General features: G+C 44.0%; 2 protein-coding genes across 2 annotated transcripts in view; one reads left to right on the top strand and one right to left on the bottom strand.

The window, feature by feature from the left end:
* Positions 1 to 25,503, bottom strand: part of TSHZ2 (teashirt zinc finger homeobox 2) — a 250,247-nt gene that overhangs the window by 1,637 nt on the left and 223,107 nt on the right. The gene's annotated exons all lie outside the window — the stretch shown is intronic.
* ZNF217 (zinc finger protein 217) lies at positions 32 to 24,998 on the top strand. Its single transcript, XM_033074719.1, has 6 exons — positions 32 to 116; positions 13,655 to 15,446; positions 17,516 to 17,641; positions 18,427 to 20,010; positions 23,238 to 23,361; positions 24,500 to 24,998. The coding sequence occupies exons 2-5, from the start codon at positions 14,048 to 14,050 to the stop codon at positions 23,345 to 23,347; spliced, it is 3,219 nt and encodes a 1,072-aa protein (XP_032930610.1). The 5' UTR covers positions 32 to 116; positions 13,655 to 14,047; the 3' UTR covers positions 23,348 to 23,361; positions 24,500 to 24,998.

Raw genomic sequence — 25,503 nt, 5'->3', positions numbered from 1 at the left:
CGAGGGGCGTGTCCGGGGCGTGGCCCGGGGCTGCCCGAGCAACAGCTGCCGCGGAGCCGTTTACAAACAGTGCCCCGAGCGCGGCGCGGCCGCTCCCCCGCGGCGCCTCGGCTCAGGTGAGGCAGGGCTGGGGGGCACCTGCCGGGGGCTCCGGGCCCCCTCCTCCCCCTCCTCACCTCCCCCCGCCCCCCCCGGGGGCACCTGCGGCCGGCGCAGCCCCGTCGCTCGGGCGGCCTCTGCCGTGAGGGGCCGGTTGTGCGAGGAGCGCGGGGGGGCCGCCGCGCTGCCGCCGGCATGTCTGAAGGGTTCGGGGCGCTGCTCCCCCCAACAGCCCGGTTTGAAGCGGGGCTCAGAGCCCCCCGCTGTCCCCGCGCTGTCCCCGGGCTCCAGGAGGAGGAGGAGGAGGAAGGGCGGGGGGGCGGAGGAAGGTCCAGGTGTGCGCTCCGCAGGTAGCGGCCCCTCCGCCGCCCCCTCCCCTCCTCCCCGGGGCGGCGCGGGGCGGGCGGCGGCGGCCGGAGCCCCTGCCCAGCTCCCTCCCACCCAAAGTTGGAGCTGGCCCCGCTCTGGAGCTGCCACCGCCCCCTCCCCCGCTGCCAGCCCGCACCTGGGGGGTCGCTGGGCCCCCCCCGAGCAGCCCGGGGGCCGCTCCCGGCCGGGTGGGGGTGTGCAGCGGCAGGAGAATATTTCTTTGTGAGTCAAAGATGTTCCTGGAAGAAGGATTTGTAGTAAGTGGCTCATGGGGCGGAGGTGGGGGGGGGGTTGTTAATGAAAAGTTTATTGATCCGTTTTGCCAGTTTTTTGTTTCATTTACCTTTGTCTTTCAAAGAGCAAAGCCTTCCCCCGATCATTTCTCAAGCATCGTGTTTCTTTCCTTTTTTTTTTTTTAAAGGGGAATAGGAAGTTTAGAAAATAAATAAATAAGCCTCAACTGACTTCTTAAGCAACAAAAGAGGTTGCCAGGCGAGGACAATAAAATTCTAGAATATCCAGAGATTGGATTTCATTCCTGTTCCGTGATGCCCCCTGGACTTTCTGTTTTGGGGTGTGGGGCTCTTTTTGTTTGTTTGTTTGTCTCCCACACAGAAAACCTGCACCCAAAGTAAGGTCTGTATGTTCTTTAATGAGCTATCCCATAAAATGTGCTCTGTGACTCCCAGTAAGTATTTGAATTGAAGTGTAATAGTTTTGAAGTGGTGGGGAACAAAAAATCTTTCTGTTGGGTTATTGATCTGCTGGTGAAAGGCGTTTGAATATGAAAAGGGTTTAGTTTAGGGGAGTTGTGTGATTAAAGGTTTTTTTTTAAGGCAACATTTTTTTTTTTTTCATATTTGAAATGACCTTGAGAGCTTTAAAACTACATCAGTTTCTACCAGTGGGTTTGAGGGGGAGGCAGGAGCAGAAGAATCTAGTGAAAATCGAAAATAGAAATAGGAACTGAAGTATAGCTGCAGTGAAATATTTTCTTATAGAAGTATGTGAAAAGGGAAGTTTTTGTAAGAATGTGTGAAAAAGAAGAGAGGGAAATAACGCAGTTTCAGATGCAGGGAGGGGGGGAGAGAAGGCAGCATATCATTCTTCACATTTTATTAGGCCGTGAAATGCAGGGGTGATATGATCTGGAAGACACAGAAATAAAACTCCTAACTACAAGTTGAATAGCAGGCATTGACTTGCTGACCAACGCTTCCATGCCTGGTGGGGGCTGGTTGTGTGCCTGCAAAGGTAGCAGAGCACAGGGCTATGACAATGGCTTGCAAATGCTTTAACGCCATGTTTTATTGCTCTTAGGAGCTCTTATTAACTGGGGGTTTGGGAATACGACTGAGACTTTAATTTGGGATGTCCACACTGAGGTTTCAGCCTTTGCTTGGATAATGGAAAAGGACAGTTGCAAATAAGTAGGATAAACTGCATTCTTTGGCAGAGGGGGAGGGAAGAGGGAGAGGGTGGAGGAGGGTTTTTTTTTTCTTCCCCTTTACTAGTTCTGTAACTGAGTCAATATTTTAAGGTCTGTAGCAGGAATGTGGCTTTGTGATCACTGATCTTTCTGCAACGTGTTTTTTTTTTAATGAGCAATCTCGTCGTGGTGAGCAAAATACTGGGATTTTCGATCTCACTGCTCTTTCCTGAAATCAGCATCTGAGTTTTCAAGTTCTGCCTTTTAAGTTTTTCAGGGTGGTGAATATGAAAACCAAATAACTTTAGAACCATGGTTATTAACAGTGCTTATTGATTGGCTTGGCCTTCAGCCAAGCAACTCTTCTGCATGCACCAGAGTTGCTGATTTAAATTCTGTGGATTCTTTTTTCGTAAGTTAGCCTTTTTTTTTTTTTTTTTATCTTGAAACAACATATATGGCAGTTGAGGAACAGTAGATCAGTTTTTAGTTAAGGTTGTTCAATTATGTCTTCATCGCTTTGGAGTTGGTTGAATGACTTGACATGAGATTAAGCACAACAAAAGAAAAGGCAGGGGAACAACAGCTGCCTTCCAGTACCAGAGCTCCAGATTCTGAGCACTTCAGCGTTTTACCTTTTACTGTTCCGTGGTGTCAGGTTTAAATGTGAGTATTTCTGTTCGCCTTTGCAAGAAGCTCAGGCTTTGCTGATAACACATCAGCCACTCAAAGGCTGGATGTTCGTGTTTTGGGGGTTGTTTGTCTGCTGCATTTTGCAGAAAATGATCTGAGGATCTGATACTGAGGAGTGAATTGATCTCATTAACTTCTAAGACAAAAGTACCAACAGTCCCCACTAGTTTGTACTTGTTTAGTTACTGTGTGGTAAGAACTTTAAGGTGTGTCCTTAATGGCAACTGACGATTCTTGCTGCGAAGCCTTGTTTATTTTAGGTAGATGTTTTATACAGAATTTCCAGTGGGACAAATTACTCTACTGACTGCACTTATTCTTTCTGAAGGCTGACTGTGAGCTTAAGAGAATAATTTTGCCATGCTGCAATCAGGCTATATTTAAAAATTGAAGCCATTAAGTTTTGCTGTGTATTTTAAGGCTTTTCCTACTTCCTTTGTTTAAACATTCTCAAACAGTGCATATCATAGATGAGTTTCAAACATTCTTATGGCACTGCTGGGGCCGAATTTAAAATTAAAATGAATACCGACGTCCTTGTTGATCAAAATAGCAAAAGTATTTCTTTAAATAAGTGGATGTTTTCTGGTTTTGAGTGTGGTAAGGAGGCTATATTGGTATCTTGTAAACAAAGTTTCATATTAAGTAGTCTTTAGAGAATGGCTGCCAGGCTTTGCATTAAGAGGATTTCTTTCTTTTCCTCTATAAGTGAATAATGTTTTTTTGGTTTTGCTTTGTCTTGGTGGAGGGGTGGGGAGAGCAAGATTTAGGGTAGGGCTAGAAAGAGAGGAAGATAATAAACTTTAGTACCTTTTTATCAGACTGTCTTACACAAAAGGCTACTTGATTCTGGTTTCCCCTTTCATTAGATCACACTCCAGAAATTCCTTTTTGAGCACTTATTTCTAACCTTCAGAAATATCTCCTCTTAGCACTGTGTTTTCACTTAGAACTATGCTGATAGATTAATACCATATTTTATACAAAGTGCTAAGTTACTACTGTGATCAGGGGGAAATTATTTTAAAAGGGAACTGTGGCTTTCACTTAGACTTTCAAAACAGTGATTACAGTAAACTTTTAGTTACAAAAAATCTGAAGAGTTTGCAATTAAGAAGCTCTGGGGAAACGTTAAGTACATTTTAACTTCCCTTTGTTCTTTGGGACTTTTTGTTGTCCCAGCTCTTTCTAACCTGAATCTTGATTTGGAATGCATTGTCCTAGGAAAAGATTCCATGCAGTGTGTATGTAAATACACTCCCTCTTTCCTGTGTTATGAAATGCTGGCATATGGAAAGAGCAGCCCCCCTTTCCCCAAGGTAAAATGGGCTGAGCTTTCTTTTCTTTGCAAGAAGCTGAAAGAAGAGTTTGACCTTTGAACTCAGCCTCACACTTCCACGCTGCTTTCAGGATGATTAAATAACCAAGGATATTTGCCTGTGTCTTATGCTTATTTATCTCACTTCAAATGTTGTAATACTTAACTGTTGAGGTATTGTCTTTAAATATAGCAGGAGGAGCCTTTGGTTGCAGCAGGGCTGCCATGTGCCAGCTCAGCTCTCACTGGGGACACTCTGCATTTCCAGCCCCCCTCAGAGCCTTCCCACATCTCATCTCTGCATTATTTGCAAATTGCTTTTAACTTTTCACCCACTTGGGGCCATTTCTGATGACCCCCCCGCCTTCCTTAAGGTGACTTTAGGAACAAAAAAGTTTTTCTTCCTGGTGCATGAATGTGCTGAGGGGATTCTGCTGACTACTGTATGCGTGCTTTGAGAGAGATGTGACTCATTCCACAAGAGATTTGCAACTGAATACAAAAGTAAGGAAAAGGATATGACTGAGCTGTGTAAGAGTCTCAACACATGTTGAATTTCAGGATTAAAAAAGCCTTTTTTCAGCCTAAATTTACCTAGGTTTTTATGTGCTTCCAAACAGAAAGTTGCTATCTAGAAATATTTTGCTTTTAGAAATCAACTTTTTTTTTCTCTTCAGTGAAATTGCCAAATAATCTCCTTTTGTTGCTGATGAAGCTTGTTTTTGCCAAACGTGGGTGTATGTCAATGGGAAAAATACATTAAAACTTCTACTGTTATAATCATATGACTTTGGTCAGAGCATAGTTTATAGCTTATCATAAATCTAGCACTCTTGATTCTTCCTCTTTTTTTTTTTTTTTGAGCAGTGTGATAAGAGCAGACTTTGCAGTTTCAAAGTAGAACAGTGCACATGCTGGGAAAAATGAGTTTGAAATTAAAAATATAGGTGACATACGTGTTTGGAGACACAATGAGATGGAATTGCTTATCAGGCTGCCTTGAGGAGTTCTAAAGAAAGTACAAGAGGAAATGTGGGTAGAGTGTGCAGGGAAATCTTAGATCAGGGTGACTTAAGATTGGAGCAGAAAACCATCGAGGCAGAAGTGAATAATTGACTGGCTGGTTTTTCGATGTGCTGCAGATTTTATGTAACTAAAAGTATCAAAGTCTGAGTTTGTTTATGCGCAATAGGTACACTCGCATTTCTCACTGTAATAAAGGGAGTGCAGTTTGCCTCTGATCGAGCTGCATCAGGGAAACTGAGGCCTTTGTCTTGTTTTATTGTGATACTGGAGAGCTGGCTGGCTGAAATCCTGGGGCTTCTCTCAGCCTCTCTCTCAAAATTAGGTTTGCATAGATCTACACCAAGGACTGGTGTTTGGTACAGTGTAAGGAAAATGAATGTAAAGGTGGCCCAGAGAAGCCTCAGTTTCTGTTCACCTTTCCTGTTTGTTTCTAATTTTTTTTTTGTTCTTTTGCTGGTAAGATTAGTGTCTGAAATTGCCTGTTAGAAAGCTCAGTTTGTTGCAGATGCTGCCTCTGCTTTTCAGCCAGCTTGGCCCTGTGCAGCCCAGGCTGTTGGACACATCACACACAGCCCTGCAGCCACATGGAAGGCTGGGCAGTGAAAAAGTCTCCACCAGTCTCTGGGAGATCTCCCACCTGCATGGGAGAAAGGAGGAGCTTTTGGAAGTGTTTATTTCTGTCACTTCTCTATTTTAGTACAGATGCCACTCCAGGGGATGGCTGAGCTACAAGCAAATATCTTTTCCCTGGACTCTGTCTTCTTCCATCTTTTTTGCAAGCACTTAATTGTGGTTGTGTTTGAGAGTGACACCTTCCAAGTGCCCTGCAGAGGACAGGGATCAGATATTGCTCTGTTCTTGCAGGGGACAGCAGTTTGAGCTGTGCTGGGTGAGAGTTGGATCACACTTGAAGCCAGGTGGGAGCACTAAGGGCACATTAATGGCCTTAACAAAGGGAGCTCCTTGGAAGTGACCACTTCTCTCAAATTGAGGAGCAGTAAAATAATCTCTTTTCCTGTTATTTCACCTATGCTACCCAAAGGGATGCAACTTGCCTGTAATTGCTCCAGAGGAACTCCTGGCTCTTGAGTAATAAGGAATTAAGTCTAATTTGGTAAACTGAATTTACCACTTCTTTGTAGTTGTGGCTGTTGGAGAGGCCTTGCATCCCTCTGCAAAGAAGTAAAAAAGTCAAATTTGCTTTTAAGGTCTCTGAAAATACCTTCTTTTAAATGAAAACCAAGACTAAACATACAAGGCAGTCTGTGTAAGGTGAGACTGACTCAACAATAAAAATGTATCACTCATTCCAGCGAGAGCCTTTACCTGCTGTGGAGAGAACAATAAACTGTTTTGTGAGGTAAGGGGTCATTGCCAGTTTAAGTGCATGTAACTTCTTGATTTAATGAAGTTGCATCATCCTACAGCAGTGGTGAAATGTGTCCCAGACTTATTTAAAATAGGATTATTCTTGTGTCTTTCAGCTTTTCTACAACAGGTATTGGCCACTTCTGTTGGCTAAATTACACTTTGGTTTTGTGGCTCCTGAGAAATTCTCTCATAATCAGAGGGGAAAAAAGGAAAAAAAAAATCTGGCAGTTTGAGCAGTCCTTCTGAACTTTAAAGTCAATACTTACTTGTAGTGCTTCCTCCTTTAATGCCAAGAATTAGTCTCTTTTATATTTGCTCTTGCTCAGTGGAGGAAAAACATGTGCAAAATGCTGCAAGCTTATACATCCCCTGCTCTACAAGGCCTAATTGCATCTTTTGATAGAAGAGGCATTCAGATCTCTGAGGAGACACACTCAGCTCATCCATCCTCTGCCAAAACCCTGGTAGACATATAGCCTTCAAGAAAAAGGGACTCCACAGGAAAAGGTTTTTTAGAGAAAGAGGATATCCTTTGTTTTTATTAGTATAGATGTCTGAGATGGGGGGAGGGAGTTTTCCTAATATTGTTCATTATTAACTATGAGTTATTTTCCACTGGTGATTAAAATCCTGTTTGTGAGACTTCAGGGGGAGAACGACTCATGTGTGTCTGTTTTATCTGACTACAAAAGGGCTTTCAACACAGAATCTTTCTGAAGTGTGTGTGCAGAAATGCTTGGCTAGTAACAGTCTCAGATTCTGTGTATGTCTCTCTCTCTGGTTGTGTTTTTGTGAATTGTTTTAGGATCATTGTGTTGGAAATCTCTGTGGTGATGTTAGAAGGGACCATAACTCAGCCTCTCTCTTAGAGGGGATAAAAAGGCATGAAAACCCTGCTAAGAGTTGAAGTTTAGGATAACTTTGAAATCCTCAAGCCTGAAGGATGAAGACTAATGAGGGGGACTTAAATTTGCAGATGGAGGGAGTGGAAATTCCAGTTTAGGGTCATCTTTTATGTTCTCTTTTCAACCTGAACATCTTCGTTTTGATCTTTCCTGCAACTGAAACAAACAACTCTCTTCCTCCCCTTCCTCCCCCTGAATCTCCATTTCCTTTACAAGTGCTCGTGTTAGTTCTTTATCAGGCTGAACTGTTAACAAAGTATTAAAAACAGTTCAGTGCTCGCAGGGTTGGTATAAAGGGCTCGGTGTGGCTGAGAAGCAGCACCGGGATCACTCACGTGCTCCAGCACAGAATGTCTGGGAAGTTGTGGGAAATGATCTGCTGGTGAAGATGGGAGTAGCTCTTTCACTCCCTAGAAAGCAGCAGAGTGCCCAGCAATCAGGAATCATTCTTGGCTTCTGTGCTGGGCTGCACAATCGGGTTTTATCTGGGCTGGCTTTTAGAACTTTCCAGCCTTGTCACTCGAGTCGTGGGCAATGGGCACTTGTATTCTTTGAGAAATAAGGTCACGCTCTGTGGAGCAAATAGTGAATCACCTTCCCTCAAAGGAGGGCCTGTCCTTGCCCAGATGGGGTAGCAGATGTGTGTGTGAGGAGGAAAGCCCCTCCTGCCCAGGGTGACACACGTTTCTGCCGAAGCGCGCCCAGGAAGTTCCGCGCCACCACAAACCCCAGCTACCTGCGGGGACAAACCCAAATCTCACACCCTGGATTCTGGGAATCTGCCTCACCTTTTGGGACAGTTGGTGAGTGAGAACCTCAGGGTGACACTTGGCTTCACTCTCTAAGTGTGGAATGGCAGGGTGCCCCAGAGCTGCTCCCAGCTCACTGGTGGCTTCAGCAGACACCACACTCAGCCAGGGCACTGCAGGGGCATCCCAAAATCTGCAGCTCCTAAATACTGTAGGAACTGATTCAGGGTGTTGTTTGTGCCTAACTTTGTAGGTGTGCTGCAGCTGCCTTAGCTGGATGCACTGATGTGTATATATATATTAAAAAAATGTTTTCAATAAGTTTAAGTTCAGCCTCAGCTCAGGTTTTATTTGAGGATTTGAAGCTGTATTTATTTATGTCTGTGATCAGTGTTACACCTGAATGCAGCTGTGCCCAGATAAAGCAGATAACATACATAAGGTAGTTGTTATTTGTGGTCACAGTGAGGTGGTGTTAAAAGTGATGTTAACTGGTTTGTTTTATCTGTGGTCCTTGGGTAGGACTGGAACAACTACAGTAAATCTTTGAAATTGGAATTAAAAGAAGGTGTTAAGCTTGTGATTTCCAATAAGCAATCAGCAATTTAAAATCTATTTACCAGCAATCTGTTCTGGGACATAAACACAGCAAGAGGAAAGAACAGTTCATGTAAAATGACTCTTAATATCCTGAAATGTCTTGAAACATGAGGAAAGCTGTAGGCATTAAGTGGAAATGAGACTTGTGTGTGTCTCAATCCTACAGACCCAGTGGAAATTAAGGTGGTTGATTTGCAGCAGCTGGAAGAAGCTGCTCAGCTAAGCAGTGATAATTTTGCTGCTGGCCTTGATTTGAGAATTTGTTGAGGTTTTGGAGTTTGTTGAGGTAGTTGTGTCTGAGTTTTTATCTGCCAGAGAAGAAAAGTAACTTTAGTGTCCTGGATTAGGCTGTAACTCTTTGAGCTTTCTCACTTCTCTTTTTCAGAAAGTGTTGCAGCAACTACTTGAACTTCTGTAATTGTTCCAGGTTGCTTTTAACAGTTTAACAATAGTTTTGCAGCACAGAATTAGCAAAGAATAGTTGCTTGTCCTGAGACTTGCCATGCAACTTTTATTCCCAGTGCCTCTGTAATGTGTTTAAAATGGGAAATTCAATGGTTAGACTTTGCTATTCTCTGAAAGGTGTGTCTAGAGTTTTTATTACATATTCATGGACATTTTGAAATGCAGGAAGTAGAAATGCAATAAAATTACTCCTGATAGGTCATTTCCCAAAGAAATCTTCAAGACTGTAATATGTTGTCTTGGGTTGTGTAATTTAATAAAAATAAATTAAATTTCTCTACAGGCACTTAATTAAACTTTTCTCTGTTTTAATAACCCATTTATATGCAGCAGGGTTTTGGTGTGGTTCTAAGGTTGTGTGGCAAGTGCAATGAAAACAAGATGTTCTCATCTGTCCCGTGGAATCTTTATGGGTGTTTTGTGGTGTTTATAAATATAATGTGTATCACTGTGAACCTGCTGCAGTGCTCAGCCAGGGATGACTCACTTGGGAGCTGAAGTTTGCTGAATGCTCAGGCTCAAACTTCTCCAGTGGTTTTTATTCTTTCTTCTCAGCTGAAATATGTTTCTAGTTGCATCAGGTGCAGTAGGTGGCACCGTGGGACCGAGAGGAGTTGGTGACACCAGGAGAGGTGCAGGGAGCTGTGAGGCTGCTCCTGCCCCGGGAACAGCCCCTGGATGTTTTGGAGGGACAGGGGGACGGTCACAGATGGGCAGGGAGTCACAGGTGGCATTTCTTGACTTGCTTTGTGAGGAGGAGAAGTCATTCTTTATTTTCAGCTGTGGGCTCATCTGTAGTGAGTTTATCGCTTTTCAGCTGTTGGAAGGAAGGATTTCCTGTTTTGTTCTGCTCCTTTACTCAGTATCTCTGATACTGCTGTGTCCTTTTGTCTTCTGAAAGTGAAAGAAGGCAGAAGTAGTGCAGGTACTGTGTTTTATTTGTTGAGCTCCTGCACAGCCCTTCAGCCTCAGTCAGTGTTGCAGGTTGTCCACTTTTCCAAGGAAGCAACAGAAGTGAGGCAGCTCTGGACAGTTTTCCTGCTGCCTACAGAGTTTTGAATAACAGGAATGTAATTAATCAGCATTTTTGGTCCTCAAATCCAAGGCATATTACCTTCAGTGGGAAGAAAGGTTTGTTACTAATGGATAAAATCCTGGTGGGGATGTTTGGGTTGTAGTTCTGGCATGTGTTAGCTTGTCTGAGCAGTGAGAGCATAAAATCTGCCTACTTGTAAAAGCCATGGATCTAATCAAAGTGAAGTGTGTAATAACCAGATACAGAATAACTCTGGAGCTTTTAAACTCACCTCCTGACTCCAGTTCCCATATTCTTTCTTTTGAAATACATTCCTGTCTAGTTGGATCTGCTCTTCCCTTCAGAAATGCTACCTGCAGTTTTTTCCCAGTCTCTAGGTGCTCTCTCCTGCATGTCCAAGAGCTGCAAAGAGGCATTTCAGATTCCTGGAACAGGAATATCTTGCTCTGTTTGCAGTGCTGCCTAGAGGAGGAGCTGTGGCTGGTTCTTAGAACTGTTCAGAGCCTCTGTGAGCACTGAGCAGCCAGCACCACTTGGTGGAGGGTGCAGAGGACTCAAAGTCTCCACAGGGCTTCAAACCCTTTGATAGCCACCAGAATTGGCCCCAAGCTGCTGCAGGACTCCTCTGATGGCTCAGGGTTGGTTGTACACTCTGTATTTGTGTGGTTGGGAGGCAGGTTTTGTTCACCAGACAGCTGAGATGGGATTGAAGCAGCCCTGTTTCCAGAGACTTATCAGAGAACATGTTATTGATTAATTGATTGATTGATTGGGGTGGATTTTTCACCCATCAGTGCCCAACCTGGGGCCTTCCCTAGATGTGATCTTTGCCTGTTGCTTAAATTCTAAAAGACTCCTGGAGTCCCAGTGTTGGTTTTATCCTGAATTAGGTTTGGGTAGGGCAGTGTGTGGTGGCCCATGAGCTCTCCTCCTTCACCTCAGCCCTCAGTGCCACCAAGGACAGGGCACTGAGGGTGGCTCTGCTGCTTCTCATCTGTTTCCTTTCTGCAGTGACTGAATTCTCGTTGCTCTGTTGTGTGTTTGTTGTAGTGCCACAGAGTGGGAGCGTAACAAACCTTAATTGGCTTTTTCTGTTTGTAGACATGAGCAAGGAAGTAGAGGCTGATGAATCCCAGCAGGTCACTGTGAGACTTCAGGCACTGCCCTTTGGATCTGCCTTTGTGCCCCAGAAATGCCTCTGGCCTCTCAAGCATGATTTTTGCACTTCTTCCTGCAGAGCACTTCCCTATGGCTCTGAAAGCAAATGCACTCTGCTCTTGTTTGTTCCACTTTTGTAATCTTGCCTGGATTTTTAATTTTTTTTTTTTAATTTCAAACTTAAGTTATTTTCAGGTAGATAGTCACTGAGCTTTGCTGTAGCATGTTGGTTAAAAAATACCTCTTAAAGCTCCAGTAGAAATAGAACAAAAAGGCAAGTTGAAACATGAAGTGTAAAACATGCTCACCAACAGCCTTTGATACATGTTTTCCTGATGTTTTACAAAAGGGAAAAAGTTTTTTAAATACTTGAGCTTCAAATTTTGGTTCTGGCTCCTGAGCTGAGTGGGGAAGGGAGAGAGGCAAAAGCTGCAGTAGAAGCAGAAGTGACCCCACAGCCTGAATGTGCCCATCAGAGATTTTGGATTCGTTCTGCAGAGGAAGTGTTAATCGTGGCAGTGATACAGCTGAACGTGGGGATAAAGGGCGTAGTTCACAAAGACTTGGGCTGCAGAAAATCCAGGTTCAGTCACATCAGCAGTGATTTGTTCTCTTACACCCCACCTTACCCTGCATTTGTGTTTAATGTGGGGTAAGTCTTTGATCTGGGCCTGAAACAACTTGGGATAAAAAAAATGTAGAAAATTCTTGATATTAATCATGCTGATTGTGTAAACTTGGGTTAGAGGACGGAACAGTGAAGAGACTTTGGAGAAACAGGAAAAAAAATGAAAGGCAGGCAGCTGGCAACAATAATTTTCTCCTGTTCCTGGCATTCTGGTGTGGTGGTGCTTTATTTTCTATTTTATTTTCTATTTTTACCCATGTTTATTAGGCCCCAGGATCTTGTGGTCTGCATGATGGGAAAGGAGGTGCTGACTTCTCAAATTAAAAGCAAGGAGTGTTCTCAGGGCAAGGCTGCAGGAAGTGGATGAAGTGTTTGAGATGTTGGATCCATGACTCCTGCCAGTGTGTGCTGAGGTTTCCTTCCCCAGCTGCTTCTCCTGCCTGGGCTGATTCCTGCTGAAATGCTTTAACATTTCATGGCTCAAGACCACTTTTTGTGCTCAGAAATAGCTGAGAGTCAGCTGATAATCATCTTTATCATGGAAACCTGACAGCCTGAGCAGCAGGGCTGTGGTTGGATTGTTGTTCTTCCTTTGGGTCAGATTGCTTCATTTTTTTTCCATATAAAAGCAAGGCAGAGGTGGAAATTGAGGTGAATTTTAAACCCCAACTCTGTCCATGCTGTTTCCTGCTCTAAGAGTTATAGAGCATAATGTGTTCGGGGCGCATTAATTCGAGTCATGTGGTCACTGGCCAGCTGGCTCTTAGGAAATGATTTGCCAAAGTTTGAGTCAGATTTTGAATGAATTCTTTTCATTACTTATTACTTTATTTGGAAATGTCTCAGAATGATTCTTCTGCAGTTTATGTTAGTCTTGTATTAATTTGCTGGACTTTACCCTAAAATTTCATGAACTGGTGTCCTGAACTCCACAAAACTGGAATTTGTTGGCCCAAAGTGGTGGCCCATGAGTTGCTGCTAACAGGCATTATAATTTATAACTCAGTAGACAAAGAGATTTAAATAAGAGTTGTGATTAACTATATTATAACTTTTTAAATCTTGTGTGATCTTAAACCTTCCTTTGAGTATAATCAATAAATCATTTTTTGTTTTGTACCACTTTGAAAATAGAAGAATTTGGTTTTTATTATGTAATAGTTGACCTCTTGGATGATTTAAATACTAAACCACTGGTGAAGAAGCAGTATTAATTCTTACAAAATTTTGAGATGTTGTTATTGTACCAGCCCAAAATTGTCACAGCCATTGTAAATGTGTGGGTGATAGGGAAAGCTTTGAGTAATGGGACTGGTGAATGGTTCTTAATACAAAGATTTGTGCTGACACTCCCTGTGTACCACAACTATAAAAGCTGATTCCAAACTGTCTGGTCTTAAAAAAGGAGGAAAAAAAAAAAAGCCTTTTGCTTAACAGCCTTTAGAGGACATGGAAGTGAAGCTCTTCTGTGGTTTTACAGGTTCAAGGAAAGGTTACTTGGGCTCCTGTGTTTATGAATTCAGGAGTGCACTGAAACGTGGTTTCAGCAGCTTTATTTAACTGGGGAAGAGAAGGTTTAGCAGGACAAAGTCTTGCAAAGAAATAACAGCTGTAAACAGAGGGATGTTCAGAACCCAGCTGTGGCAGGTGGAAAAGTGACCCAGTGCCTTCTACCCATCCCTCCCTGGCTCTTACAAATACACTTTGTTCTAAAGCACTTGATGGTTCTCAGCCCTAATATTTTCATTATTTGGGAGACAATACTTCTCTTCTGAAAAATCTGACTAACTCTTTTCTCTCTTTCCCAGGTGCTGGAGTTTCTTTGTGGCACTGAACTTGGCCTTGAGTGTATTTTACCCAATGCAACTATTTGAAAAGTTTGTGCAACAAAACTAAGTGCAACTGATTGTATCCGTAGACTTGAAAAAGCTGAAGAAACAATTGAAAAAACCTCATCCCATCACTGAGTGAGCCTTTGGATACAGTTGCTGGGATGTGTGAAAGCACATAAAGCTGAAGAAGAAACAATTTTTTACCGGTGGGGAAAAAAATAATTAAAAAATCATTTTCCTGGCAAAAGTTTTCCAGCTGAGCAGACTTGCAAGCACATGTTGGAGAACTGTCCAAGTGTCCTTACTGTGATCAGGGAGCAGAGCAGTGCAGTCCAGCAGGGGATGTAAGAGGGAGCAGCAGGAGGAAAGATGCCCACGCAGCCTCTCCTGGCATACATGGACGGGCCCGAGGGAATCGCCAGCGCCGTGGGTGCCCAGATGGAGACCAGCGACGCCTCCATGGCCATCAAAGGGACCAACACCATCTCCTACAAAAGCCTGCAGGAGAAATTCCTGCTGCAGGCCGAGGGCTGCATGCCCCTGGACTGCATGTTCTGCGATGAGACTTTCAAGCACCCCGAGGAGCTGGGCAAGCACGTGCTGAGCCAGCACAGGCCCACGCTGTGCGAGCCTGCTGTGCTCAGGGTGGAGGCTGAGTATCTCAGTCCTCTGGATAAGTGTCAGGTGAGAACCAGCTCCCCTTCACCCAGCAACGAGCAGGACAGCGAAGAGCTGAGCTGTAAAGTTTGTGGGCAAACGTTTGATAAAGCTTTTGACATCGAGGCGCACATGAAAAAGCATAAAGATTCTTTCACCTATTGGTGTAACGTTTGTGGGAGAAGATTCAAAGAGCCCTGGTTCCTCAAAAATCATATGAGAACGCACACTGGAAAACCTGGTTCTAGAAACAAGCACCAGCAAGGTTCTGAAGGCCCCATAACAATAAATGAGGTGGTGCAGGAGCACGTAACTGAAAATGTAACGTCACCTTACAAAATCTGTATGGTTTGTGGTTTCCTATTTCACAATAAAGAGACTCTAATTGAGCACAGTAAAGTGCACACCAAAGAATCAGTTCCCAATGGTGAAAGCCCCCAAGTGACTGCTGAAGTCAGTGCAGAAGAAACATCTCAAAACCAGGAATTTTTCCAATTCTTGAACTTGAGACCAAATTCAGTTCCAGAGAAGGACAGACTGCAGAAGCTGGCGAAGTGGATCGCTGAGCTGGATCCTTTCACCACCTACCAGGCATGGCAGCTGGCTACCAAAGGTAAAATTGCAGTTGGCCACGGGCAGATTAAAGAACCAGGGCAAGAAGGAAGTACAGACAATGATGAGTCATCTTCAGATAAAGAAGAACTCTGTGAAATTTGGAATGCAAATAAAGGTAGCCAGGCTGAGACTACAGGGAAGTCAAAGGTAAATAAAAACAGCAGTTTCACAGGGAATGGTAACTTATCCCAGGACAAACTGAAACATCCTGCTGGTGAAGTGCCTTCTATGGAGATGGATTCTAAATCATCCCAGAACAAAGAGAAGCCAACCCACTGCTCTGAGTGTGGGAAAGCCTTCAGGACATACCACCAGCTGGTCCTTCACTCCAGAGTGCACAAGAGGGACCGGCGGGGGGATGGAGAGACCTCCAGTGCTGCCAGGACCTTCTGTGCCGATATCATTGCCAACCTGGAGGAGAACGGGGCAGCAGAGAGGATGGAAGGAGGCTCTGAGGATGGCTCTGAAGATGGGCTTCCAGAAACAATTCATTTAGGTGAGTAACAGGGCAGCACTTCAGTTTGGAATGGCTGTTATTGAGGTGTTTAGGAGCTCCTTAGAGCCAAAGAATGCGTGGTGCTTTTCTGTTATCTTTGCAGAACGTGGTAGGGAATGTTAAAATACTGCATAGGGAATGTTAAAAACTACATGGGGAATGTTATGGTGGGGGAAAGGGAACAGAGAAAACCAAGAGGATAAGAAAGGTTTGGATGCTGCCATTTTAAAGTTTTAGAAGTTGTGGTAGGGCCTCTTGCAGTTACTGGAATCATTGAAGTAGATTTCATAACAATGAGTTTAACTGTTTACTCACTGTTTACTCACTGCTTATCTCTGACTTTACTGGATGCTTTGGATGTTCCATATCCCTTCTCATCCAGCACATATTTTTACAAAAGAGTATTTTATAAGAAACAATTGCAGTTTCACTTTCTTCCCCTCTTTATCTTGAAAGGGCAAAAAATGTTCAGTGCTTGACACCAGCAGTTTGTAAGGCTCTGAGAAGTAAAGAACAGTTTAAAACTTTTTTCTGTCTAACTGTAAGTTCAGTGTTTGTTTGGAACAGTAATTTGAAAGCCTAAATGTCAGAACCAGCATGTTGGAGTCATTTGTATAAGGACACAGGCTGTTTATGTGTGGACCTGTGTGTAAGAGAGGTGTGTATTTAACTCTGCCTTGGAAGGACTGGGATGGGCTCCATCTGTACATCACCCAGCATTAATTCTGCATGTCACAGTGTCTTAGAAAAGCAAGTGATACTGAATGATTCCTTAATTGAAAAAGATTGCATGTCAGGGGACAAAAGGCCTGGCAGCAAGTCTCCCAGCTAATCTGCCGTTGTGTGTGTGACATGCTCCCAGCCGCTTTAAAGAACAGACACTTGCATAATCTCAGGGCAAGACACGACGTACAGAATGTCCTGGCACCCACACAGGGCTGACTTTGCCATTTCTGGTAATGTGCAGCCCTTTCTTTTGCCTGCAGGAACAAAGGAATGAAACGATTACCTAATGTGAAGTTGCTTGTTTTGTTTCTCAGCGCCTTATCCTAAAGCAGAGCAGCTTTTGGTGTGAGCTGCTGAGTCACACCTCAGGAGACACGAGCTGTTTGTTTAACTCTCCAGGGCTGAGCCATGCGCAGCATTTCCAGGGCACAAACTTTCCAACAGGCAGGAACCTCAAAGAACTCTTTGGAGTCTATTATATATCCGACTTCTTAGTCACACCAGAGGTCTCCTTCCTCCTGCTGTCCCAGCCAGCCTTGGCTGTTGAGTGGAGCTGTCTGGATTTTCAGAGGGAGCTCGGCGCAGTCTCTCTGCCTGCTGCTGTGTTTGGGGGAATTCTCTGCCATTCCTCTGTCCCTGCCGCCCTCCTGTGGCACCTCCTGCCTCTGCACTGCACTGCAGCCACTTGGGCATCCCTGGATCTGTTCCTGGAGCACCCAGGGCAGCCATCGGGGCATCCTGGCACTCCTCACTCCTGTCAATACAGTGCAAACTCCTCATGGAGTCTAAGGAGCTTATAGAAAATATTCCTCAGCAAATCTAAGGGCATTCTATTGGTTAGCACATAAATAATATCATTATTGCAATTAATTTAAAAGAAAAAGTGTATTTGCCTTCCTTCTCCATCTCTCTGGGTTTGGCTGGTGTGCACAGAGCACATTTTTAGTCTGAATCATCCCACTCACACTAATTCCAGCATCCCCTTTAATAAAATAATGCAGTTTATAAATAACCTGTGTGAGTATTTGAGAAGGGCCTTTCTCCATCAAGCTCCTGTAGGTCAATAAAGAGAACTTTTTTCTTCTTTGAATCTTCTTTTGCATCTTGTGTGCTCTCTGGGCTCCTTCATTGTCACAAACCACAGTGTTCTGGACAGAAACCTTTTAAACTCTTGCTCTCTTGTTACTCAGAGTGCAGCAAAACAGCAAAGGTTACTTGCAGAGTGTAGAATTTGCCAGCAGTTCTTAATTTTATGTTTATCATTAAAAAAGACAGTTACAGTTTTAAACAAGACTACAAGTTTGCATTTGCTCTTCATAATATGTCTGTATTTTCTCCCAAAGAGAAAAATGAAGACAGTTTGGAAAGAACAAAAGTGAAAACCCTTGGAACCTCCAGAGAATGCAGCTACTGTGGAAAGTATTTTCGCTCCAATTATTACCTCAATATTCATCTCAGAACTCATACAGGTAAATGGGGCTGCACCTTCCTGGGAGGGGAGGGAAATCTGCTGAATCCTCTTGGACAGAATGTTTGATTTTGCTTGTGAAAAACAGAAACTGCCTTCAAAATTACTGGTATTAAGAACAAAGTTTTCTCTAATTCTAAACTAGATTAAATAATTGCAATTAAAACTTATTTAAATTATTTACGTAAGTATAGATGCTTTTAAATAATGCTAATTGCATCAAGTATTGTTAGAACCATATATTTTAGAGTTTTAATTTTTTTCTATTTTTAGCAGAGTAGCAAAAGTTTAAAAGGTTTGCTTTTAATTTACAAACCAGCCAATTTTTCAAGTGTTGAGTTGGTTTCTGCCAGCTGCTGCTACCTGGGGAAAAGCTGAGTCTCTTTTTCAACTCAGCTCGTTTTGCCTTGCCAGACAAGCCCTCCCTGTGTGTTTTTGGGGTGCAGCTCTGTTTCCGGCTGAGCTGTCCCGTCTGTGCAGGGAACAGGACACTTGTGGGGTGCAGTTTGCTGGGGTTCCCCAGAGCTCCTCTCCTTATCCCTGCCCCATCTCCCATCTCCATCCCCTGCCAACCTGTGGAACCATCCCAGCTCAACCAGAAGAGGTCACTGTAGTTAGCAAAAGCACTCACATACTCTTGTTTAAATGTTTTAGCTGACTTTGGGACTTAGTGTGTGGAAGGTGAGAGGAAAATCAGTTTTAGTGGTTTAGAGTCCACGGTATGCCCTCGTGTTTGTGATCTGAACTTCAATCCCAGACTGACTGACTGATAAATCTGTGTTGCAGGTGAAAAGCCGTACAAATGTGAATTCTGTGAGTATGCAGCAGCCCAGAAGACTTCCCTGAGGTATCATTTAGAGAGACACCACAAGGACAGGCACGGGGACGGTGCAGCTGATGGGAAGGGTGACAGCAAAGGTTCCCTGCGGGGTCAGGAGGCCGCGCTGTCGCTGGCTGCCGATGCTGCTCCAGAAACCAAAAATCTGAAGAGGCTTTTTGATGGTGCCAAAGATGCTGAGAGCTGCCCACCTGCCAAGCAGCAAAAGGAAGTTCTTTCCTTGAGCAATGCAATGGGCAGCACAGTCTTTTTAAAAGTAAAGAACAATTCCAGGGAATCGAACAAAGGTTCTGTTTGTAGCAACTTGAATCAAATACCTGAGAACGTGCCCACTCCTTACCCAGAAAAACTAAAGGCTGAGAAAGAAAACAAGGAAGCTCAGCCTAAAAGAGAGAGAAAGGCTTCTGTGGCATCAGAGGAAGATGATGTCCAGTATATCTGTGCTTTTATCGGTGGGAAAAATGTGAACAATCTGCAAGAATGCACTGAGAACTACAAACGCAGAGCTGTCGTGGACTGTCATGAGCAGCCCTTGGACTTATCCAGTAAGAGTTCCCAGGAGTGTTCAGTGGTTGCAAGCAGAGGCCTGCTGGCCCCCAGCACCTGCCCCTTCTGTACCTACAGGACATTTTACCCCGAGGTCCTCATGATGCACCAGAGGCTGATGCACAAGTACAACCCTGACACGGTGAACAAGAACGGCTACAGGAGCAAGGCTGTGGTCAAGGCCCGGCGCACGGGCTGCCCCCCAGCCCTGCTGGGCAAGGATGTGCCTCCTCTGCCTCTCCATCCCAATAAAAACAAGGCTTCCACAAACCCCCAGCAAAAACCACTGCAGGCAGGGAAAGCCAAGCAATGTGCCCCTCCTCAGAACAAAGCCCCTCTCTTCCCCGGGAGCGAGTCGAGCAGCACAGCCCCGAGTAACCTCAAGTTTCATAAACAGCAAAGTAATGTTGGAGCTCAGGCAAACAACTACAGACAACCTCAGCAAGAAGAAGTGCACTCCAGTTTCAGTATCTCTCCAGTACTGGACAGAGTAAAGAGATCTGACTATAAAATCAAAGCTCTGGGTGCCCCAGTGACTCAGTCTGGTCTGATCAGCAGCAGCATGAATGGGGCTCTGGAGTCTCACCTCAATGAACCTGGCTGGGCCTGCCACCGGGGGAGAGACTATCTGTGCAGTAAATCTGGGAGCAATGCAAGTCTGGACTATGGAGAAAGCTCTTCCAAAAGGATGAAAACCTCTCTGGTGGCTGTGGAGCACCTGGACTCTCCGCTGGCCAATTACAGGAGATACGAAATGAGCAGATTTCGTGTTCCAAACAGATATGCAAATCTGCTACCTCAGGAATTCCCTCGCACCAAACCCGCCCCCTCTGCTCTGCCAAGCAAACAAGGGCTCCTCAGTGCAGATGATGCTGATCCTCCCAATGTATTGACTGCTCTCAAGCCCTATGAGCCATACAGCTCGGGGTCACCTTATGGTTCTTGTGGATCCAGCAATGGCCAAGTCACCAGCGCGGCAGGAGAAGGTACAGTCCCTCCTTCCTGCTCCTGCACCACTCCCAGCCAGGGGAGAGGGGTGGAAATCAGTGTGTGCCCACATTGAAATGTTGAAAATCCAGCTGTACTTAGCATTTCACCTAGTCCAGTCAGTGCTTGGATTTTAAACTTAAAATCCAGGTTCAGCAAACTCCTGGCTTGGGGAATTAGGCATGGAAGGGCTGAATTTTAAAGAGGGATCTGAAGTTGCTCAAGTTCCCCCTTTTTCTCTGCCATGGGTTTCTGATGGCAAACATGTATTGTTTGCTCATCAGAGCACTCCAGACATGTTGACTAATCCAGGATATGGAATGAGCCTTTCTGCTTAATGTGCCAGAAGTCTTGGACCATCTGGAATATTAATAAAACTTAAAAAAAAAAAAAAAACCCAAAGCTGCCATGGACAATTGTTCCCTTCAGGAGCAGAAAAGGATGTATTGCAGATCATAAAACTGATTTAAATCTTAGACTTCTGCTCTTCTATGGGGCTTTTTTAAATGTTTAACTTGTAATAGGAACAGAATACCTTGTTAAATGAAGACAACAGATTTCTGCTATTCTAATTATGGTGTAGTAATTCTCTGTGGAAACTTCTGGGCCTAGCAGAGATAAATGATTTGTGATGTATTGGGAGAACTTTGGTACTTCTACAAAATGCATGCTTTTTGTGTTTTGTCCTTGGTCAACATTTTCAAGCAGTCAGCAGGAGGCAAAGATGCAAAGTGCTGGGTGATATTTAAGCAGTTGTTTGACTATTTGTAGTAGTTGGTATTTATGACTTGGAGCTGAGGTCAGCATGGACTTAGCTACAAATGCAGGACTTTGAATTTTGAGACGAAGATCCCATTATAAAAATGAATAGCCTGTGTGGGCTGTGTAGTCTTAGAGTCTGTGGAGTTCCTGAACTCTGAATGCTCCCATTCTCTGGAAGCAGTAAAGTTGCTTCTCTGAAGTCTGGGATGGTAACAGGCAGGGTGTGTTCCCTCAGGTCAGAGCAAACTGCAAATACTGAATCCACATTTAGTTTTGAGGCAAAAAAAAAAAGTATTTGCTCACCCTGTTCTGGTTTTTTGCTTGCTTGTTTTAGGGTTGTGGGCTTCCAAAATGTATCACATATAAATAATTTATATTTCTATATAAATATTCAGGCTTGCCTAGTGGGTTATAGGGAAAGGTGAGGAAAAGTGTCACAGCTGTGTGCCCAGGCTGGGCAGGGAGAGAAGGAGAAGCACCACAGCTGAGTCACTGCAGGGGTGTGGAAATGGGGTTAATTCCTGGTTTCATGCAGAGCTTTGTCTGTGTGCCCTGAACTGCTGTGAGAAATGCCACATGGGCACAGGGTGTGCACAGGGCTGGCCAGGAACACAAACGGGTTCCTGTGATGGGAGAGGATGAGCTGCAGAGAGGGACCAGTGTCTGTGTGGATGCAGAGATGGGGAGGTGCCAGTGTGAGCCAGGGCTGCCCTGCTGAAGGAGCTGCTCTGCTTTTAAACAGTGATTTCACTGAAATCCACCTGGTTCTTCCTTTGGAAGCTCCACCTGTGCCAGAGAAACCTCTGTGCTGGGCTTTGCTTCCTCTTCCTCCCTGCCAGCCCTGCAGTCAAGAACTTCTCACTGCTTTTTGGTCTTTGGAGCTCTCAGAGCTGTGGATGCAGCTAATTTGACAGCATTGTTGTCATGGAAATGAGGATTTCATTGTTCATTAGCCAGTGCTGGCTCAGGGCAGAAAAGCAACTTTTTATGGCTGTTACCTCCATTGGAGAGAGTGTGAAACCAGCCCCCCTCTGCTGGGTCTTCATGGCAAATTCTGTGAGAGCCCTGGGCAAGAAGATGTAGCTTTGGAAGGTTAATTTCTTGGCTTTTCAACTAATTTGGTTACAATTACCCTAACCTTGATAGTTATTGAGAGGGTACAGAGTAACAGCCAAGCAACTTCTCAGTGTTAGAATTTTATTGTGGGTGGAGAGCAGAGCTAGAAGTTTCTTTAAATTCTTTTGATTTTTTCGTTAAAAATCTGAAACACAACAGTTTCTCTAGACTTTCCTTGAGCCAAGTTGTGTGATTCCATGTGCAGAGCTGTGCAGGTGCACACCTGCAGCTTCCTCTTGGACCCTGCTGATTGTACAAAGCACATTTTCTAAACCCAGGGCCCGGGCGCCTTGTGGCGCATCCTCGAGGTGCCCCGAACATGTTGTGTCTCATGTTAAATGCTGGATCAAGTTGTCAGGAGAATATGTTCCACTTGGCAAACTTGATTAAAGCATGATGCCTTCCCTTATTGCTTGTAAGCTTTGCCATCCCGTGTTGCCCTGAAGAGACAGAAACATTCTGAAACCACTCAGTTTGTGTTATTCTCAAATGAGTTGCCTTTGCAGTGGCAACATGCTCTCAAGGATAACCTGTTGGCTGATTGATTTGGCAGAGGCTGCAAATTAAAGACAATTGCTCATGACACACTCCAATGGATCCGTGGATCCTGTTGAAATGTTAATTTAGCTGTGCCATTTTAATTTAATTAAAGCTCACCAGTTTTTTTTGCAATGCTGCACTGGAAGCTTTCGTGGAATAAGGATGGCAGTTGGGGTTTTGGGTCCTGTGGGAGTAATGATCCTGGACTTGTTGCCTTAATTTTATGAAGTGTTTTTGACTGCTTGCCTAAGCCAGTAAGACTTGATATGGAACAGGCATTGATTTTAGATATATAAATCTGAATTAATGGGCTCTACCTGAATACTAGACTGAAAATTGCATAACAAAGGTCTGCAAGTAAATGTGTATTAGCACTCTTTAGTGGGTTCCATGTAATCCATGATGGCAGCAATGAAGTATCCCCAGTTTCCCTCTCAAATACTCACTGAAAAATTCAGTTTTCAAACAAATACAGGAACTGAATTTGGCATTAAGGGAGCAGCACTGACACCTCCTTAGGTGAGGCTGTGCTGTGGGATGAGTTAAGCAAAGGCATTTCTTTCTTGCAAATAAAATGAGTAAAATTTGGAACTGAACATCACCTGGATAAAACTTCACACAAAGTTGTTAAATTATCTTTTCATTCTCCTTGTATTTATTCTGGATCCTGAATTTCATATAATAGGAATATCTGTGTTCTTGAGGCCTGATTGTGAGATGATTTCTCAAGGTGTTTTGGATTCTGGATGCTGATGTGGACCTGAGAGAAGCAGGAAATAATTCTAAAATGACTTTGTTTTTTTTCCAGGCAAGAGATCAGTGTCATACCAACACTTACCCAGCAATCTGCTGCAGAAGAGAAGTTATGAGTCCTTCGTGGGGAACACACCCTTCAGACCCAGTGACAAGAAAAACTGAATCACTCAAGAACGGTAAACAAACCTCTGAACTAATTGTTCCTTAAATGCTACATGAAGTGCTGGTGGCATCAAAGGTTCCTGCACAGCATGAGCAGAGCTTGTGAAAGTAAAATCACCAAATGCTGGGGTGGCAGCACTGATTGTTTGCTGCAGTGGTAATGGTTTGTTTGATAGGTACAGGATGCTCCTTTTGGAAGAGAAATGGGAGGTAACCCTAGATAAAGATATTAATTAGTTATAATTCCAGATGAAGTGTTCAGAGAAAGTCCAAGTGAAGTCAGGAAGTGGAAGTTGAGTCAGCCCTTGGGGGAGGAGGAGGAGATGTGGAGAGGCAGCAGTGGGAGCAGGTGCCTCTCTGTGAGCTCCTGGGGCTGTGTTGTTTGGGCACTCCTGAGCATGCAGACCCTGCTCATTCTGCCCCTGCTGAGCATCAGGACTCCTCAAAACTCAGCTCTGGGGAAAGGAGAGCTCCTGGGCAGCTTCCCTTTCCAGCACAGGTTATTCCAGGTGGTTTTGTGTTTACCAGAGGGGAGGGGGTGCCCTGCTGGGGAAGGAGCTCAGGGGAGGGCTGTACCTGTGCCCTGGTGCTGGGAGCTCCTCTCAGTGCTGCAGCTGCATCTGAGACATGAACCCCCTGTGTCTGCAGCACCCATCTCTGCTCAGGACAGAAATGATCTCTAGGACTGCAAATAAATAGATCTGTTTGTCTAACCCAGAGCTGCAGATCATTCCCCTCTTCAGGGGAATATTTAGGAGTATTTCAGGAATGCTGTGGCACCTGGGCCAGCACACAGGATTTTATGGAAGGATTTTGGGAGCAGAGCTATCTAACATTGAGCTGACAGCTTTTAAAACTTTTATTTTTTTGTATTCTTCTGATCTTACTGCTTTTATTGTCCCCCTACTAAGTGTAGATGTGTCTGGTTGTGTTGTTAACTTGATTTCATGCCTGAAATTCTTCTTGGGGCTGAGCATCTTCCAAAGTAGATTTTATTTACCAGATAAGAGCTGGCAATCCAGACTTCCATGGCAGTATCCACTCTTTAGCAAGGAAGTGGAAGGAATTCCCTTTGTTAGAAAGACACTATTCATGACAAAAACTGTGCTGTACACCACAAACTTAATATTTATTCCATTTTTTTTTCCTCAGGTCTAAGGACACAAGTGCATATTCCATGGAGTTGTACCTGCAGTTCATCCCCTGAGGAAGAGAAAATGGTGAAAGCTACTGAACTAAGCTGTGATTGTACTGTATATAGAAACACTACAGTTTTATAATATTGGTTCTTTTTAACATTTTGTACCAAATAGCCATACAAAGTAGTCTAAAACAGTTGGGTTATGAAGGTGTGTGGAGAATGTATATCTTGCCCTTGACTTTTGAGTATTTTTCATTAGAATTAATTGACCAAATATTAGGTAGGAGTTCTATTTTTACATACTTGAGCGCTGCTGAAGAGTTTCTCTTGGAAAGAATATATATCGTTGCACCTCAGGTAAACTGTAAATATTGAAGTTGAAAATCCTGTTGGCATAATGCTCCTTTTTCATAAAAGTGAAAGTTTCTCATGTGTTGGTTTTTTTTCCCCCCCCTCCCTTGTTGAACTATGTTAGTTTTTTAAAAGTTGCAAATAAACTGTCTGCAAGTGTCCGGTTTATAAATGTTGTGAACATTAAAGCAACGGTGCTGACATTGATCTGCCTTGGCTGGGCAAGGACCAGGACGTGCTGGAGGGCTCTGCTGTTCTGGGGCTCTTTCCAGCATGCTTTGAAATGCAAGCATGAGGCAATACTTGACATTTGGGATTTCCTGAAATGTGCTTGGATTCTTCTCTTGGCATTGGTTGCAGTTCTTTAGAGAAGCTGCTTAAAAACACCTCTGCCACCATCCAGACAGAAAATCCCTGGGACTTGCTTGAGAAAAAATAATAGTCTGTGTTTCAAATGTTTGGTTCTGTACTAAGCTCCACACAGTCACATTTAGAGAATAAGAAAAACTCCTTTGCACCTTTGTCCAAAGCTGTAAAGTCTCAAACAACAGCCTTGAAATAAGAATTTGGGTTCTCCAGACTTCAGAAGGGATGTGGCTGTGATGGAGCCCACTTGAGTGTGCTTGGAAGCTTCTTGATGTCAGGTTTTAGCATCTACTGGGTG

Source organism: Catharus ustulatus, chromosome 17 (genome assembly GCF_009819885.2).
Source record: "Catharus ustulatus isolate bCatUst1 chromosome 17, bCatUst1.pri.v2, whole genome shotgun sequence".
NCBI lineage: Eukaryota > Metazoa > Chordata > Aves > Passeriformes > Turdidae > Catharus > Catharus ustulatus.
This window is presented reverse-complemented; position numbering and strand designations above follow the sequence as displayed.